Raw genomic sequence first — 19,036 nt, 5'->3', positions numbered from 1 at the left:
TATAGTTAACATATAACATTGTTTTAGGTGTATGACATAATGATTTGACCTATGTATATACTTTGAAATGATTACCACAATAAATTTAGTTAATATTCATCACCACACATAGTTAGTTTTTTTTCTTGTGATAAGAATTTTTAAGATCTCCTCTCTTAGCAACTTTCAAATATACAATTTAGTTTTGTTAACTATAGTCTCCATGCTTATATCCCCAAGGCTTATTTATCTTATAAGTGGAAGTTTAGACCACCTTCACTCATTTTGCCCACCCTCCATCCCCTGCTTCTGGCAACCAACAATCTGTTCTCTGTGTCTGTGAGTTCAGCTTTTTTTTGGATTCCACATATAAGTGAGATCATATAGTATTTGCCTTTCTCTGTCTGGCTTATTTCATCTAGCATAATGCCCTCAGCGTTCATCCGTGTTATCACAAATGGCAGGATTTACTTCTTTTTTTATGTCTGAATAACATTCCAGTGTGTGTGTGTGTGTGAGTGTATCATATTTTCTTTATCCATTCATCTGCCAGTGGACACTTAGGTTGTTTCCATGTCCTGGCTATTGTAAATAATGCTGCAGTGAATATGGTGGGGGGGCTGAAGATATCTCTTCAACATAGTGATTGGTTTCCTTTGGATAAATACTCAGAAGTGGAATTGCTGGATCATATGGTAGCTCTAGTCTTAATGTTTTGAGGAATCTTCATGCTGTTTTCCATACTGGCTACGCCAGTTTACATTCCCACTAGTGCCTGAGGATTCCCTTTTCTCCACATCCTCACCAACATTTTTGGCATTGCTGTTAAAATGCTGAATGACTTGGAGCAGTCACTCCACCATTGCTCACTTGACGGAGAAAGGAGTATTAATTTCATCTAATATGATCCCTTGATAACTGGCCTTGTTAAACTGATGGAACTTGTAATATTGATCACAAGAAATTTTGATGTAAAAACTCTTTAGAGAAACAAAAATAATTATAAGGTGGTTCAGGAGTGAATAGCTCTCATTAGAAGTTTCTCTGCTTCATCGTTCTACATTTTACATTTTTGGGCAATATAATAATTCTTTTAAGTTGAAAGTGCACTAAGCTTTAAAACATTCAAACTTTGATTTCCAGCTAAATAGGTATTTTCTTAACGGTAAATTTGTCAAGCTTACAAAAAAAGTTAAACAGAACCAGTATGAGGACACACATATTTCATCATTGTGTATCTTCAAAGTCAATGTGGTGTGAAGCAAACTAATACCTAATATTACTTTTATTCATCTTTTTCAAAAATCACTTTGATCATGCATAAACATAAATTACTAAAAAGCATTACTCAACTGTAAATAGTGTAAGTTTTCTCTGACCTTTCTTTTCTTTTTTTATAAATTTATTTATTTTATTTATTTATTTTGGGCTGCACTGGGTCTTCATTGCTGCACGTGGGCTTTCTCTAGTTGCGGTGAGCGGGGGCTACTCTTCATTTGCAGTGCACGGGCTTCTCATTGCGGTGGCTTCTCTTGTTGCAGAGCACAGGCTCTAGGCGTGCGGACTTCAGTAGTTGTGGCATGTGGGCTCAGTAGTTGTGGCTCACGGGCTCTAGAGCGCAGGCTCAGTAGTTGTGGCGCACGGGCTTAGTTGCTCCACAGCAGATGGGATCTTCCCGGACCAGGGCTTGAACCCAAGTCCCCAGCATTGGCAGGCAGATTCTTAACCACTGTGCCACCAGGGAAGCCCCCAGATCCTTTTCTTTAACTCATTTCATAGCAGATCATAAAACAGAACTAACCTAGCAAAAGATATTTTTTTAAAAATCTCATAACTGTTTGGGCTACATTCACCTGAGGCTGTGACAGAAATGTTTCTTTAGTATGAAAGTATGAGTTGTGAGACAGAAGAAAGGAATGAAATTTCCACATACACTCTTCAGCACCACACTTTTGAAGCTAACATACACATTTCCACCATAGGAAGGGTATAAGCTGCAATATTATAGGACAGACAAAATTTAAATCATGACAGGTCTTGACGTTGATGCTCAATACTGGTTCACTGCTATTGGAAAATTCTTCAGTTCTCACACCCAGGCAGAGAAAATGAATTGTGTATTGCCTTCAAATAGAAGCAGCACTGTACTGATTATCCTGTATTTCAATTTAATGTCTAAAAAACTTCAACTTAAATAATTTTAAACTCCATTGTATACCTATCTTTCAAGTCTCCATGTGCATGAAAAACAAATGTCAAGAAATCTTATTTACATGATAAAACATGAACCCAGAAAAAAATCATAATCAGAAGCGTTTATGATATTAACCTAGAGTTATAAGGAGACTTAGAGACAATGATCTCTAACCGTGAACTTTTCCAATGAGAAAACTAAGGCCCAAAGAAGTTAAATGAACTGCATAAATTGTGCTTTCACTGCAGAGCAACAGAATTAGACCCCGTGTGTCCTGATTCCCCATCTTGTGTCTTTCCATTATCCTACTTTTACCTTTTAGAGCCAGAGACTCTTAAATTGTGTTAAATAAGTCTTCTTATGGTCATAGGTAATAAATAAAACAAATAAAAGACACTTAACCATGGAAATCCATTGTTACAAATCTTAAGTTTTTAAGTATTATGCTTTTCTAATTTGGCAATTTAAAAATCATTATCCACAAGGCTATATATATTATTTATTTATATAATATACCTTTATTATCTATCCTTACATATCACAATTTTAATTATTCTGAATAGTTGTTTTTTTAGCTTGTTAAGAGGTAGAAAAGATTGCAGGAACTTGTGAAAAAAATGCTTTATCAATCATAGACTTGCCTCAAAAAGCTCATTTTATATAGTTAGGCCATGGTTGCTAGTCCCCCAAATTATTCTTTCTCAAAAGCTCGTTGTTTTTTTTTTTGTATTTTTTTTGGTATTTTTTATTTTTTTAAACATCTTTATTGGAGTATAATTGCTTTACAATGGTGTGTTAGTTTCTGCTTTATAACAAAGTGAATCAGCTATACATATACATATATCACCATATCTCCTCCCTCTTGAGTCTCCCTCCCATCCTCCCTATCCCACCCCTCTAGGTGGTCACAAAGCACCGAGCTGATCTCCCTGTGCTATGCAGCTGCTTCCCACTAGCTATCTATTTTACATTTGGTAGTGTATATATGTCCATGCCACTCTCTCACTTCGTCCCAGCTTACCCTTCCCCCTCCCCGTGTCCTCAAATCCATTCTCTATGTCTGCGTCTTTATTCCTGTCCTGCCCCTAGGTTCTTCAGAACCATTTTTTTTTTTTAGATTCCATATATATGTGTTACCATACAGTATTTGTTTTTCTCTTTCTGACTTACACTTCACTCTGTGTGACAGTCTCTAGGTCCATCCACCTCACTACAAATACCTCAATTTCGTTTCTTTTTATGGCTCAGTAATATTCCATTGTATATATGTGCCACATCTTCTTTATCCATTCATCTGTCGATGGACACTTAGGTTGCTTCCATGTCCGGGCTGTTGTAAGTAGAGCTGCAATGAACATTGTGGTACATGACTCTTTTTGAATTATGGTTTTCTCAGGATATATGCCCAGTAGTGGGATTGCTGGGTCCTATGGTAGTTCTATTTTTAGTTTTTTAAGGAACCTCCATACTGTTCTCCATAGTGGCTGTATCAATTTACATTCCCACCAACAGTGCAAGAGGGTTCCCTTTTCTCCACACCCTCTCCAGCGTTTATTGTTTGTAGATTTTTTGATGATGGCCATTCTGACTGGTGTGAGGTGATACCTCATTGCAGTTTTGATTTGCATTTCTCTAATGATTAGTGATGTTGAGCATCCTTTCATGTGTTTGTTGGCAATCTGTATATCTTCTTTGGAGAAATGTCTATTTAGGTCTTCTGCCCGTTTTTGGATTGGGTTGTTTGTTTTCAAAAGCTCATTTAAAACTTCTCAAAGATTAAACTAATTCCCCATCTTCTCTTGGAGAATTACTTCATACCAACTTTATGTTTCACATTATCATTCTAATAAATGTGTTATCTCAATATCTGTGTGATATCAAGTATTTGCCTATAGCTATACTGCCTCTCATCACAACTGGAGAGTCAGTAGTGAGAAGTGTGAAATTTTTAAACGTCTCCTGAGATATGGAAGGTATTACTGTGAGGTTGATGATTATTTTAATGTTGTATGTGAGGTTTTGAGCCTAAAACAAATGCATACTTTTTTCTAAAGAGAGATTTTAAAAGGTATCCCAATTATAAAGGTGTCAAGCATGTGTGTTAGAATACCAGTTCAATTATTTGCTAGCTACTTGACCTCAAGCAAGTTATTTAATAGTGTACGTCAAATTCCTCATCTGTAAAATGAGAATAATCATGGGGCTTATCTCATAGGACTGTTGTGAGCATTAAAAGAGAGCATTGTAGCACAGTGTAGGCAAACAGTAAGCAGTCGATAGTCAGTTACTATTCTTACTTTTCCATATTTTCCACCTTGTAATGTTTTTCTGGACGGGGGTTTCCTTCTCCATTAGGTTCAGAGCATCATTCGCTCCCAAACCAGCATGGGAATGCGTCACAGAGATCGTTCTACAACTGGTAACACCCTCAAGTCTGGCTTGTGTTCAGCCCTCACAACCTACTTTTTTGGAGCTGATCTCAAGGGGAAGCTGACAATCAAAAACTTCCTTGAATTTCAGCGTAAACTTCAGCACGATGTTCTGAAGCTTGAAGTAGGTATTCCTTGGACTTCAGGGCACTGTCCGTCATTTATGCACGTAGAGCTGCTGGGTTGGGAGGGGCCTGCACTATAAGTATTCTTTCAATCTACCTCCAACCATGAGAACTGATTGGTTTGAGCCTTATCAGTGATCTACAGCCTGACAGCAGTAGGAAATAATATGTCTTACAATAAGTTTGTTCTGGGACTGAAAGCCAAAAAAGTCTAAATTGAAAATCTTAGTTGTCTTTGGATACTCAGCTTGAGGAAAAAGAAGTTCAGGGGTCAGAGCAGTTCTCAACCTGAGCATGTATGTTTATTGTGTAGAAGGCACCAAAGGGGTAAGGAGAGGGGGATAATAAGGAGCTCTTTCTATGCAAGTTTACAAAGGTAGTAACAGCTGGAAACACAAAATGTCAGAAATAAAAATATATGTGCTCAGAGTTACAAAGGTATCATACTGGGTTTGGGGATTTACTTTTCCACTTAAAGTTTAGACCATCATGGTGTTCAGTTCCTGGACACAACTCTGTAAGAGCATTACCTTTTTCTATGCGTGTACTTGTTGAATTAAGTATGTTTGGGGTTAATTGGCTACTGAGTCTGTTCAGTTCAAAACGTTCATTAAATGCCTTCTATATGCACTTTAGTCTGGAGACAAAAAAATGAAGTCTCTGATTTCTTCTGATTATTAAAAATTCCCTTATGCTGGTGTTCCTCAACCTCTGTTTTTGGTTAACATATGCCCTACCTTAATGTTACTTGAAATTTCAAAACATTAAATACTATGACTAAAAACACATAAAAGTATTGGAGAAAAGCACTGCTTTGTTTTTAAACTCTGAATATTACTTCTCTATCTGCTCTCCTGTTTTTCCCCGGAGATTCTAATATACTACTCCCACCTCTTCCACCCACTTCCCTCAGTTGAGACAGTTTGAAAAATCACAACTGAATTCCCATTACTGATAAGAACACTGTTTAATATTCATTCTCTAGGAGAAAAGCAGAAGAATAGATCATACTAAAAATCATATCTAACTTTGGAATGTGCTTTTGTACTGTTTATTTTGGAAATGGTATAATTAATATTCAAGGAACTTACCTCAAAATAATGGTTTTCCACAATTCAGGAGGCTCTTGTAGCCCTTATAATACATGGTAAGTACTATATATTTATTGTATATATAGTGCAGGGGACACAAAACTTTACCTCTACCCTCCTAGGGTCTCCACCTGGGCCTGAGTCTTAAATTGACATAAGACAGATTAACAAGAGAAAAGTATACAGATTTTTACACATACATGAGAATCCCCATAGGAAAATGAAGACCCAATGGAGTGGCTAGGCCTAATTGTTTATATACTAAGTTGAACAAAGAGAGGCAACTTAGCTTTGTGAAGTTTGCATTCTTATCACCAGAAAAGGGGAGTCAAAGTCGAGAGTAATTTGTACAAACAGATCTTGTTAAAATAATTCTTATCTTCCTTTAGTCCCCCATATATTTTAGTTACTTGTCCACAGTTGCCTGTCTTTGTTTCTTTCCTGGTAGTATAAGGAGGACATCTTTCACATGGGAGTTTCACTTCCGGCTTTGAGGAGTCCAACAGTTTTTGTGTAAGAGTTGGTATGTACCAGGATTCTAGACCTATGCCTTAGTATGCATACCTGTAATGGTCTTCTTTGGAAGCATTATAACATAATCTAGGAGTGTAAATTATTTAACTTATTAATTATGTAATTACAATTTAACATATAGTATACATCCATCAAACGTAGTTAGAGAATAAAGCACAAGCTAGAATGGTACTTTTAACAAACTTTAAACAACAATACAAGGTTATCAGAGCATGGAGCAGATGCCTGCTTCACCACAATCTAGCCTGACAGTCATTCCTGGATGGAGTCTCCCGAGACAGAGCATGGGACTTTTGTCTTTTATCCTGAGATGCTATAGAGCTTAAAGCCCACTAACATATTGTGTAGATTGCCAACGAATGTTACAAAGCAGATAAATGTAGAATGTTATAAAGCAGATAAATGTAGAATGTTATGAAGCAGATTAGGGATTTCATACATGTATACCTGCACATAACCTACACCCAAATGCAGAAGAAAAGAGATCTAAAAGAATATATCTAAGATATTTATTCTAGAAAGCCCTCTTGTATTTGACATTGACTTGGATCATCTGTAGGCTTTGGGCCAAGACATACCAAGACTGTTCTGTTTGACAATCAGCAATTCCTCCTGTAAGGGAAGCAATAGACTCTTTTGTGAAAGAACCCAGCCTAAAACGTAATAAATATTCTATTTATTACATAAATGTTTAGTAATCCTGAGTCCCTTCTTTCCATATAATACACAAGTTCAATGAATAAGTGCCTCCTTATCAATAAGCCCCATATTCAAAGTTTCATCAATCAGTACTGTGTCTTCCCAACTAGATGTGTAATTCTTTGAGGAGGTGTGAATAGCAGAAAGAGCAAAGGCTTTGGTGTACTCATAACGAGACCTTGGTTAAAATTTTCTTTCTACCACTTACTGGCTATCTGACATTCGATGAGTTATTTATTCTCTCAAAGCCTATATCCTCATTTATACAACACGGTGATGATTAAGTGAGATGATGTTTCTTATAGGCTGAATTGTGTCTTCCCCCAGAATTGCTATGTTGAATCCCAACCCCCAGTCTGGAGATAAGGCCTTTAAAGATGTGATTAAGTTAAAATGAGCCTATTAGGGTGAGCCCTAATCCAGTCTTACTGGTGGCCTTATAAGGAGAGGAAATTTGGACACACAAAGAGACACAGACACCAGGGGTGTACATACACAGAGGGACAACCATGTGAAGAGACAGCAAGAGGGCAGCCAACTGCAAGCCAAGGAGAGAGGCCTCAAAGGAAACCAACACTGCCTACACCTTGTTCTTGGACTTCCAGCCTCCAGGACTGTGAAAAAATAAATTTCTGCTATTTGTCACCCAGTTGGTAGTGTTTTATTATGGCAGCCCTAGTGAACTAACACAGTGGTGCATGCCTAAAACACTTGGCATGTACTATGCCTTTAACAGATGCTTTCACCTTCTTTTGTATACCCTCTGCCCTTTAGTATGACAGTTGGCGTGTAGTAGACACGTAAACAGGTCATCTCAGATGAATGACTGAAAGTCCTTACTTTCATTTTGAAATATTTTTCTGATAAAACATCTAGAAAATGGAAGCAGTTTTTGTTTTTGTGAAACACTTTTAATTTTACTTTTCAAAGTTTGGGTAATTTATCCCCTCACTGAATATGAAACATAATATCGTCACAGCCAAGAGGAAAATAAGAATGATTAACAGTATCTTAACTTTCATATGGGTTTTATAGTTCCATCATTCTTTCTATTTATCTCTTACCAGTTTTATTTCACTGCTTACTTATCTACTTTAAAATTTTAGATCGAGAAGACTTATAGCTCCATTTGGTTATTTCTATCTTTTTCTCACCACAGTAGCTTTGAGAGTGAAGAGAACACTATTTATCTGTCAATTTTAATTTCCACAGTGTTTAGGGAAGGGGAAAAAGTCCATGAACATTTATCAAATGCCTACTATGAGCCAGGCATTGTACAGATATTACATGCCTTCTTTATTTTAGTTCTCGCCCAACCCTATTGGGTTTGGCAGTATTATACCGGTGTTACAGAGGTAGAAACTGAAATTCGAAAAGATAAATGTTGCAGAGCTATTAAATGGTACAACCAGGGTTCCAACTCACTCTTTCAGACTGAACTCTTCTATTCATCATCTGATTGTTATTACTTTTAGTCTGAGATGAGGTTTCTGTGCCTGACTTATTTAGAGCTCTAAAGAAAAACAAAACGTTCTGAAATTTAGAAACAAAAAAGAAATTGTCTTGAATATTTATAGTCTCCCTTCTTCAGCACCATGTTTTTCCAGTTCCTTTGCCCTTCAAGTTGAATGTTATGACAGAAGAAATACACTGTTCTTTTGTGTTGATAAGATACTACATAAACTAGCCGTTTAGTTTCTTTTCATAACAATCATTAACTTGTTAGATTTTTTTAGAGTGTTCTAATGCTCTTATCTCTGGTCATATTTGTTTTATTCTACCCTTATGTCTTTATTTGGGTACTCAAAAAGCATGGGTTTGAAAGAATGACTTAAGAATGCACAGTTTTATAAGAAAAGATAAGTCAATAATGGTGAAATACCTTTGTGTTTAAGGCTGTTGGGAAAAGGAGTTATAATGACTTGGAATAAAATTATGAACTATTTATTTAATTAAATACTTAAATTTTCTTATGCATATAAGAACCACATATACATGCATTTTAATAAATCCTAATGGCTTAATGTCAAAAAAAGAATGCACAGTTTTTTTAAAAATCCCTTTTGAAGTTATTAAAAATTCCATCTAAGTCTCCCAAGAACTATTTAGCTGAGTTCCTTGGAGACAGGTGCCAAGTCTAATTTCAGTTAATATATTCATTGATTTCTTGAGGACTACAGCAAGTAGGATGTCAGTCAAAAATGAAAGGTAATACAGAGCTCTTTGAAAGATTATGATTAATTTTAATTTGGGGGGAGGAGAAAAAGGAGCTGTCATTATGTCAAAGAAAAGCAAAAACTAATTTATACAAGAAGGAAGAAACCAACTCCAGAATACACAACAAGGAAACTGAAAGAGTATCATCTAATGGAATTCCAATCTGTAGCATGATCTTTTTTATTAGTTTTGGGGGTTTGCATGCTTATTGCATAACCAACAAGATTATCACATTTTAAGATAGAATGAGTATCAACAATCTGAAGGTAAATTAGATATAGTTCAAAGGGTAACAGTAACTGTCTTACATTCCCAGTCTTCAAGAAAAAAAATATTGAAGTTAACTAGATTTGTTCAGTCAGAAAGAAAGTTAACAGGGAAACATAAAGAACTATGCTAATTATTCCCATCTACCAATAAGAGTAGAGCAAAAAAATGAGGGTTAATTTAATTTAAATATTAAGGAACTCAATATTAAGGAATTCCAGAATTACCTACCCTTTAGATCATCGGGCTGACATCTTTGTACTCATCTCTTTAAAGTACTAAAGTAGAATTAAATCTTTCTTGTCCCAATACAGAGGGCCATATTGAAAGACAAACTTCAGCTCTTTTCTTGGCTGAAAGATTGTGGGAAAGGAGACCAGGATGCTTTCAACCAAACACTTTCTGGAACTAGAACAGTCTTGGCAGAGCAGATTTCTTTTTATCTTAATATCCTGGTTTGGGTTTTTCTTTCCCTGGGAAACTGACTCTTATTATGTAAACTTAAAGATGAGAGTTGACTTTGATTTAATTAAATCTAAGAAACAAAATGTGATATGTTCATTGGGTTTCTTTTAGTTTTATTCTTCCACTTTTGCCTCTACAAAGCAGAATGTGGATAGTAATAAATCTTTAGTTCCTTATTCCATCCTTAGATGTTTTCAGCTTGAATTTTCCAAAAGTCATTAAAAGGGTTATTAAAGAGTACTTGTCTCTTTTAGGGATTTATAACTTTAAGGAGCCAAGTACATGTTTAAAGGTTTAAAAAAAAAAAAACTTTATTATTATCTTAATAACCTTGTTTTAAACCTAGTCTTTATTTGCCTGGGACACCAAGGGACTTTTTAGGAAATAATCATCACTTTAAAAAATAGAAATATAGAGACTTCCCTGGTGGTCCAGTGGGTAAGACTCCATGCTCCCAATGCAGGGGGCCCAGGTTCAATCCCTGGTCGGGGAACTAGATCCCACATATGTGCCACAACTAAGGAATCTGCATGCCACAACTAAGAATTCCACATGCCACAACTAAAGATCCCGCATGCTGCAATGAAGCTCCCACATGCCTCAACTAAGACCCGGCACAGCCTAAATAAATTAATTAATTAAATATTTTTTTAAAAATAGAAATACATAAAAATAATAGAATAAAAATTTCATTGCCCTCAATAATTCCTTATAAATCAGTCACCCATGACTTGATGTCAACACTTTTTAAAGCTCATTCTGTCTTCTCTCTGTACCACATTGTCAGGTAGGTTCAAAGTCTTGCCCTGATGAAACCAAGTTAGCTCTCAGGGTGAGTTACATATATCTTCTCATTAAAAGAAGATGTGTAACACCCAAAACCAAACTCATTTAACTTCTTGCAGTTCCCTTTATACCCTGTAGCTCAAGTTTGCTATCATTCGTGACTTATAGGTAGAATCAGACTGGAAATACTATACATGGTAGAATGTCCATGGTGATATAAAGCTCCTTTGATGTTGTAAATGTAACCTTGACAATTATTCTGTAAAAACTATACAAAACAGTGCTTTTTTGTTTCATATTTTTTGGAGAATGAAGGGAAAAGTTGAGTGATACTTTGTTGTTTAAAATACATGATCTAGGCGTGATTTTTAAAAGGCATTAATTAGTACTTCTGAATCTGACTTTTCAGATTGATCATTAAAGTGCAGAAAACTGTTAGAGATTAATACTTTTTTTTGATTTGCAGATAGTGTTGCAATTCCAAAGTCAATATGTTAGTCATACCTTTTATCATACTTGGCAATCACCAGGATTTTCCTGTTGTCAAATATCTCTAATTTACATTCTAAGTTAATTTTAAACTGGCCACAAGAAAAAAGGGGCTCATAAATAAATCATGAAAATCGGATCTTTCTCTAAGGGAAATTTTTCCTCAGTCTATCATTCAGATAGTCTTATCAACCATTTTTTAGTAGACCACAAATGCTTCTCAATTTATGAATGAGCTGTGTACCAGCATATCAAAAGTTCATAGGTCAACTCTTTGGAATTCAGAATACAGTGATAATTTTTTTAGTCTTACAGCAGAATATTTAATTTACAATATAGTTGAATACGATACAGTAAAATGAAAAGTAGTATGAAAGAAGATGATTGTGAATGTATAATCTGTGTTTAACCTGTGCCTACTCTTCTAGCCACAACAGTCTGTGGGTGTAGACCTCTAGCAGTACCAAGCATTTTAACAATAATTTGAGTACATATTACCTAATAAAAATACTAGCCAACATCTCTTGAGAGTTCACCATAAGCCAAGCACTATTCTAAGTGCTTTATGTTCATTATTTCCTGTAATCTTCACAACACTATGAGGTTGGTATTATAATTATCCACATTTAACAAACAAGAAAACTAAGGCACAAAGAAGATAAGTAACTTGCCCAGGGTCTCTCACATAATAAAGGAGGAGCTGAGATTTGATTCTAGGCAGTCTGCCTCTAGAGTCTGCTCTTTTTTTTTTTAATTGAAGTGTAGTTAATTTACAATGCTGTTAGTTTCAAGTGTACAGAAGAGTGATTCAGTTATACATATATACATACAAATATATATTATTTTTGAGACTCTTTTCCAATATATGTTATTATAGGATATTGAGTAAAGTTCTCTGTGCTATACAGTAGGTCCTTGTTGTTACCTATTTTATATATAGTAGTGTGTATATGTTAATCCCAAACTCCTAATTTATCTCTCCCCCTCCGCCCCTTTGGTAACCATAAGTTTGTTTTCTATGTCTGTGAGTCTGTTTCTGTTTTATAAATAAGTTCATTTGTATCATTTTTTTTTAGATTCTACATATAAGCGGTATCATATGGTATTTGTCTTTCTCTGGCTTACTTCACTTAATATGATAATCTCTAGGTCCATCCATGTTGCTGCAAATGGCATTATTATTTCATTCTTTTTTATGGCTGAGTAATACTCCATTGTATATATGTACCACATCTTCTTTATCCATTCCTCTGTCAGTGGACATTTAGGTTGCTTCCATGTCTTGGCTATTGTAAATAGTGCTGCTGTGAACATAGGGGTGCATAAATCTTTTTGAATTAGAGTTTTCTCCAGCTATATGCCCAGGAGTGGGATTACAGGATCATATGGTAGCTCGATGTTTAATTTTTTAAGGAACCTCCATACTATTTTCCATAGAGGCTGCACCAATTTTACATTCCCACCAGCAGTGTAGGAGGGTACCTTTTTCTCCACACCCTCTCCAGCATTTATTATTTGTAGACTTTTTAACGATGACCATTCTGACTGGTGTAAGGTGATTCCTCATTGTGGTTTTGATTTGCATTTCTCTAATAATTAGTGAGACTAAGCATCTTTTCATGTGCCTGTTGGTCATCTGTTTGTTTTCTTTGGAGAAATGTCTCTTTAGGCCTTCTGCCCATTTTTAGAGTCTGCACTTAACCACTAACTTATACTAGCTTTCCAGGAGCTGTGCTGAATGCTCAAGATTCAGGGATGAACAAAATATTGTCCCTACTCCCAAGAAGCTTATAAAAGTGAGCTGAATAAACCAGAAATTCTTGCACAGTGTTATAAGTACAGTACTAGAGAGATTTATACAGTGCAATTAGGGTATAAAAGGGGACATGTAAATCAGTCTGTGAAGTAAGAGGGCAAGGGACTGCTCAGGAAGTTTTCCCAGAGATGGCAATACTTGAGTCAGCTTTAAGTCTGAAATTTCTTCTATCTAAATTCTAAAGAAAGAATTTTTGTTCGCTCTTAATTCTGGTTGTAGAACAGATGAGAAGAGGCAAGGGAGCGCTGAGTAACACTGGGACTACAGCCAGGAGAGGGTGACAGAGAAAATGACCTTTCTTATCAAGTTTGTCCCAAACCAGACTTAAATTCATGTGTCTCTTAGGTGTTCTCAGGTTGGTAAAGGGTCCCTGTGCCTTCAAGTCTGGGTCTACAGAGATCCTTAAGAAACATGAAAAGCAGGGGGCTGGATAAGAGAAGAGAGAACTTTCTCCAGATTTCTGGAGCTAGCTGGACCTGTAGGAAGATCAAATTTGGCCTCTAACTCAGACTTAGAATGAAGAAGTTGGGATTAAATGATGTCTGAGGGATCTGAGCAGGTCTTTCCATTTTTATTCCTCTTCTAGCCATGTTTCTGCAGATGCCTTTCAAAATTACGGTCTTCAGAATTTATGGATATTTTAAAAGAAAGAATTTGGGCTTTAAAGAATAACAACTGTACTAATGAGTGGAAAGAAGCTTGTTTGTCCTTTTATTATTCCCCTTCTTTTAACTAATTTGGCCTTTTTTCTTTCTTAGAGGGAAAAGAGATTTTTTTAAAAATAGCTTTATCCTCTAGCCTGCCATAACCTTAGAGGAGACTGGGGAGTCTGGACAATGTCTTAGGAACCGGAGCCAGCTTCGCAGTAATTTGTGAATAATACATTACAGCCTGTTGAATTCAGACTCTGAGCAAAAATGCCACTTTAGAGGGTCATAGGTATTACATCAGGTTATTATCCTCTGAATTCAGTTAACAGCACAAAACAATTTTTTGTCAATGCCTTTTCTCCTTCCCCACCCACATTCTCCTTATTTATTTTGTATCAATCTACCACAACATTAGCATGAATGAAATATAAACTACTTCAATCATTTTTAGCATTAAAAAAAAAAGTACCTCAAATAAAGTAATGCCAAAAAAATCTTTTTGGGGATGCCCCTTTTCTTTACCAGTCTTTCCTTGAGATGTGGTAGCCTATCTACCTAGCAGAAAAAATAAAAACCAAAAATGTAAAACTTAGTCTTTTTTTTAACCAATAACAAATTTAAATTATTGAGTGTTTAGGTATACACCAGGCATTGTGTTAGATACTGGTTGTACGAAAGCAAGTAGACCCTGCTTCCTGAATTTAAGGAATTATCAATATAATCAGCCTGGGAAATTAGACAGTTATTACAGTACAGGAAGAAAAGTACAATGATGGAGGTATGCACAGAAGAGGTGCACAGTAAATATTTGTGGAAAGAATAATAGTATACAGCTATGTCATTTGGATTTTTAGAAAGTCGATCTGAATTTGAGTTTTACCTCTTTGGCCTTGGGAGCCTCTATTTTGTCAATTGTATGATTGGGATAATATCCACCTCACAGAGTTGCAAGGAGGACTGCCTGAGATAAGAAAGCCCCCAGCACCATGCCTGGCATCCATCATGCCCTCTAGGAGGGTTTCTTCATTTATTCATTCATCTGTGGCTGCCTGTTTGTAGTTTTGGTGCCTAGTGTTGGGCTGCTCCACAGAGACCCTTCCCAGAGACTGCTGGTGTCTCCTGCGCTTCTTGCTTTATCAGAAAAGGAAGTGAGGGAAGAATCAGTGACTTCCTGACATCTCTGTCCAGTGGCCCATCTTGATATCCTTTGCAGTTTTGTCACCTTTAATGTTTGAAAAGATTCCAGAAAATTGCCAGTTTCACAGTCATTATGTTGATTCCGTTTTTTACCCCAAATCAGTGATTTCCAGTATCTCCAACTAGAAAAATAAGTGAAGTGTACTGAATTCATTGTGCTGGAAGATATCATTCAGTGCGATGTTTGGTAATATTTTTCAAATTTCCAGGTGGATACATTATGGAGCGTGATGCCAGAAATTAAGGAACAGAAGTAGTTTCCTTGAACACATGCGATGTCTCCTTAATGGACACCATATACAGAACCATTAATACAAAGTTATTGCTGTCATCAATGCCAAGGATATTAATATACTAGTATTCGCCTTCCTATATAGTAGTTTTCATGGATTTTCTGTGCTATTAAGTCTGGCAAAGTGCAAACTCAGAAACTCTGGAAGCATCTCATTTGCTGTAGTGCAAGTACCTTACCTATCTGGTGGGTTATTTTTGTTGTGGTGGTAATTGTTTCTCTCTCTCTGACATGTAGGGCGAATTAATGTTAATAGGGTTGATTCACAGTTGGTCTTGTCCAAGGTAATGTGTCTGATGCTGCAGCTCCAGCTCTGATATTGGTGTCACTACCACTGCTGGTATAGATTCCTGCTCAAGCTCTAGTGGTTCTTCAAAGTAGGAAGATGGTTTCTAAACCATTCCCTCCAAAATTGGAGCAGTACAACTCTGTATTAGCCAGCTGTTATCACATAAGAAATTATCCTAAAACTTAGCCATTTAAAACAACAAAGATTTATTATATCACACAGTTTCTAAGGGACAGGAATCCAAGAGCAGCTTAGCTGGGTTTTCTGGTTATCTCTCATTAGGTGATAGTCACAGTGTCAGCCAGAACTGCAGTCCTCTAAAAGCCTGACTAAGCTGGAGGATCCTCTTCCAAGTTCACTCACATGCCCACGGGCAGGAGGCTTTCAGTTCCTTCCTCTGTGGACCTCTTCACAGGGCTCTCATGACATGGTCCATTGTGGGAGGAGACTGCACAAGAGTGAATATTAGGAGATGAGGAACACTGGGGACCATCTGTACAGGGTACCACCTGTGTACACTCACCACCTTCCCCAGGGTAAAAGAGTAGCCTTCAGAGGGCTGTGTCAAAAACAGTTCCAGTGACATGCCATCTTCAGTAGTGCTGTCTCATGGACCTACCACCATCTGTCCCTTTCCCAGCAATTGACTCATTGTAGAGGCCAAACCACCAGTTTATCTTTCTGCCCTGGGCTGATTTATTGCAGATGCCTCATTGCCTTTCTGGACCACCTGGCACTACTCAGGGTCATCGCAGTCCTCCCCCACATGTTTCATTAACTGTGTCTCTAGTGAACAGAGGATTGCAGCCTCATTTTCTTCCTTCCCAGAAGACGCTTGCTTCCTAGTAGTATTCAAGCACCATATGTCCATAGTTCTCTCCACTTCACCAGACACCCAGCTGCATGTTCATGTGATCCAGACTCTGCACATGCTTGCTATATTCTTGTCCCAGTCCCTTCTGTCTCCAGAGAAATATGCCCTACTATGCAGTTTTTGAATTGATGAAGAAGGCTCTTCTAAATCTCTAGCATTCGATTTTTCCCCCCAAGGGATGGAGTTCAATCTCTTTTATGCTATGCACCATGGTATATTGCTCCCCTTAGTGGCAGAAGTATTGGACATTTTAAACAAATGTACAGCGAAAATGATGTGACGTATTTTAGTTTCCATGCTTGTAATTTAAGGAAAATGTCTGTTAAGATCGCTTTGAAATCACTGTCCATTATGAGAGTACTTTGTAGATTTTTTCTGAAATATTTTGTAATCAACTTGGAAAATTCCCACTGTAACACAAAATAATAATGTGTTAAAAACTAACAGATTGCTTTTTTTACTCAGGATTTAAGGAGTTTTGCACTCGTGATACATAGAATATGATACATATTAAAATACCTGGATAATGCATCGCTTAGTGATAACCTTCTGGATGTCTGAAAATTTTTATTTCTTTGGTCTAATGGACTTTGAACTTTTAGGCAGAAAGTAGCTACTGTTTGGTTATCCCCTTACACAATTTCCAATTATTCACTTAGGTATAAACTCATCTTATTCAGTGATGTTAACTAAAGAAATGGGAACAGACTCTGCTCTCTGTCAGGAATTCCCCTATCAGCTAAATTGACCTAATTTTTAGCATTTCTTAAGTAAGTGAGTATCAGGTTGAATTTGATTGAGACTAGTTTTTAAGTTTGGATCTAAAGTAATGCTGGGATTTTTCCAATGCTTGGGAAATTGTGCTGGTTGGTTTACTGATTTTGTCTTAATTTGACTTTTTAAAGAAAATATTGTTATTTATTTATTTATTTATGGCTCATTGGGTCTTAGTTGAGGCACGTAGGATCTTCATTGTGGCATGCAGGATCTTTCGTTGCAGCACGCAGCCTCTTCATTGTGGCGCATGGGCTTCTCTCTAGTTGTGGTCTGCAGGCTCCAGGGCACGTGGGCTCTGTAGTTTGCGGCACGCAGGCTTCTCTCTAGTTGAGGCGCTCGGGCTCAGAAGTTGTGGAGCGTGGGCTTAGTTGCCCCGCGGCATGTAGGATCTTAGTTCCCCGACCAGGGATTGAACCCATGTCCCCTGCATTGGAAGGCGAATTCTTTACCACTGGACCACCAGGGAAGTCCCATCTTATTTTGACTTTAAAGAGCCCATGAAGGCTTTGTCTTTTCTCCATCAGGAAAGGTTAATCAAAACTCTCTTAGTATATCTCCACAGCTTGTCTTAAAGAATATTGTGGTGTATTCTTTTCCTGACTGTAGATTTGAATTAAGTTTTTTAGTTCACTTTTAATATATATATATATCTTTATGCTCCTACAGGGGTTATGATGGCTAGGGGAACAATCTCTTTGGTTTTCCTCACTTGTGAGTATGTATAACCTCAAATGTGATGTTAATGTGGCTTTGCATTCAATTTATGCCAAGGAAGAATAATAAATTGTAGAGTTGTTTGATCCGCTGAGTGTACTAAGAAGTCCATTTATTTGAACATGCAGTCATTAGCTCACCAAAGCTGATCAGGTTTTATACATACTTTGTCAACTGTGTCCAGGAGCCTGCTCTGCCTAGTGAAACATAATTTCAAACTGGCGTAATGGGATGTAGCCTTAGATGCCCTTCTAAACCAGCTTTATAGAGGTCATCCAAAAAGATTCACCTTCCCACTCGGGCTTTTCAGTGATCATAATGTCCATTTGCCAGAGGGCTCAACAGGGCAGATCCTCAGAGCAGAGTAAAAGTTACACAGTTTTAGTAAATGAATACTGCTAGGCTATAATTAGTATATGTCAAACCATAGTTATTAGATAGTTTCAAATATTTGAAATACCTGCCTCTCTCTGCCAACATGTGCTGGTAAATATGTGACAGAAGAATGTACAATTTTCCTCATTATATTACCATGGTGGCATAATACACATAATTTAGTGTATTTAATTGGTTGGTTCTGATCTGAAATACTGATTAACTTCCTCTTTGCCTCTATACTGAAAACGGTGCAGTAATTTTGACCTCGTGTTTATGTGGCAGTCTTCTCTGTATTACAAAGCCATGGACAGCCTGTTCCTCCATAGATAATTTGAGGCTTATTTTTGCCTCCTAGCTGCATGACAGCCAGAAGGGAAGAAGTGGGTATTTGAATTATATTTGACTTATACTATTATAGTAAAGAGATAGACCAACCAATTGGTTGTGAATGACCAACCAATATTAGTATCTTAGTCTTCGATGTTACATCTAGCTCTTAAGGTCAAATACCCTTGAAAGTAGGGGACCTCTTCTACTTTGGAGAGCTGCAGGAGATTACGAGAGCAGCTTCCTTAATAGTTACCACTGCCCCTATTACCTTGTATTGTCCGTTCACATGAATGTATCAGGTGTTGCAAGTCTAATAGGACCCCAAGAAGTGAAGATATTAAAAGCAATTTAAAGATTTGAGGAAGATAATTTCACATATGAGAACATTCTGCTGGCACCAGCAAGGAAAGACCTGCCAGGCAGAAATGAGTTATCTGACCTTCT

At 36.9% G+C, this 19,036-nt stretch overlaps 1 protein-coding gene across 1 annotated transcript in view; it reads left to right on the top strand.

Annotated features, from left to right (window-relative positions):
• MICU1 (mitochondrial calcium uptake 1) overlaps positions 1-19,036 on the top strand; it is a 224,210-nt gene that overhangs the window by 140,476 nt on the left and 64,698 nt on the right. The window contains exon 8 of the mRNA XM_068547778.1: positions 4,529-4,726. Coding sequence (XP_068403879.1) covers positions 4,529-4,726 — 198 coding nt within the window. The remainder of the gene's footprint in view (positions 1-4,528; positions 4,727-19,036) is intronic.

The sequence above is a fragment of the Eschrichtius robustus genome, chromosome 7 (genome assembly GCF_028021215.1).
Source record: "Eschrichtius robustus isolate mEscRob2 chromosome 7, mEscRob2.pri, whole genome shotgun sequence".
NCBI lineage: Eukaryota > Metazoa > Chordata > Mammalia > Artiodactyla > Eschrichtiidae > Eschrichtius > Eschrichtius robustus.
The sequence above is the reverse complement of the archived record's forward strand: the minus strand, read 5'-3'. Positions and strand labels throughout refer to the sequence as shown.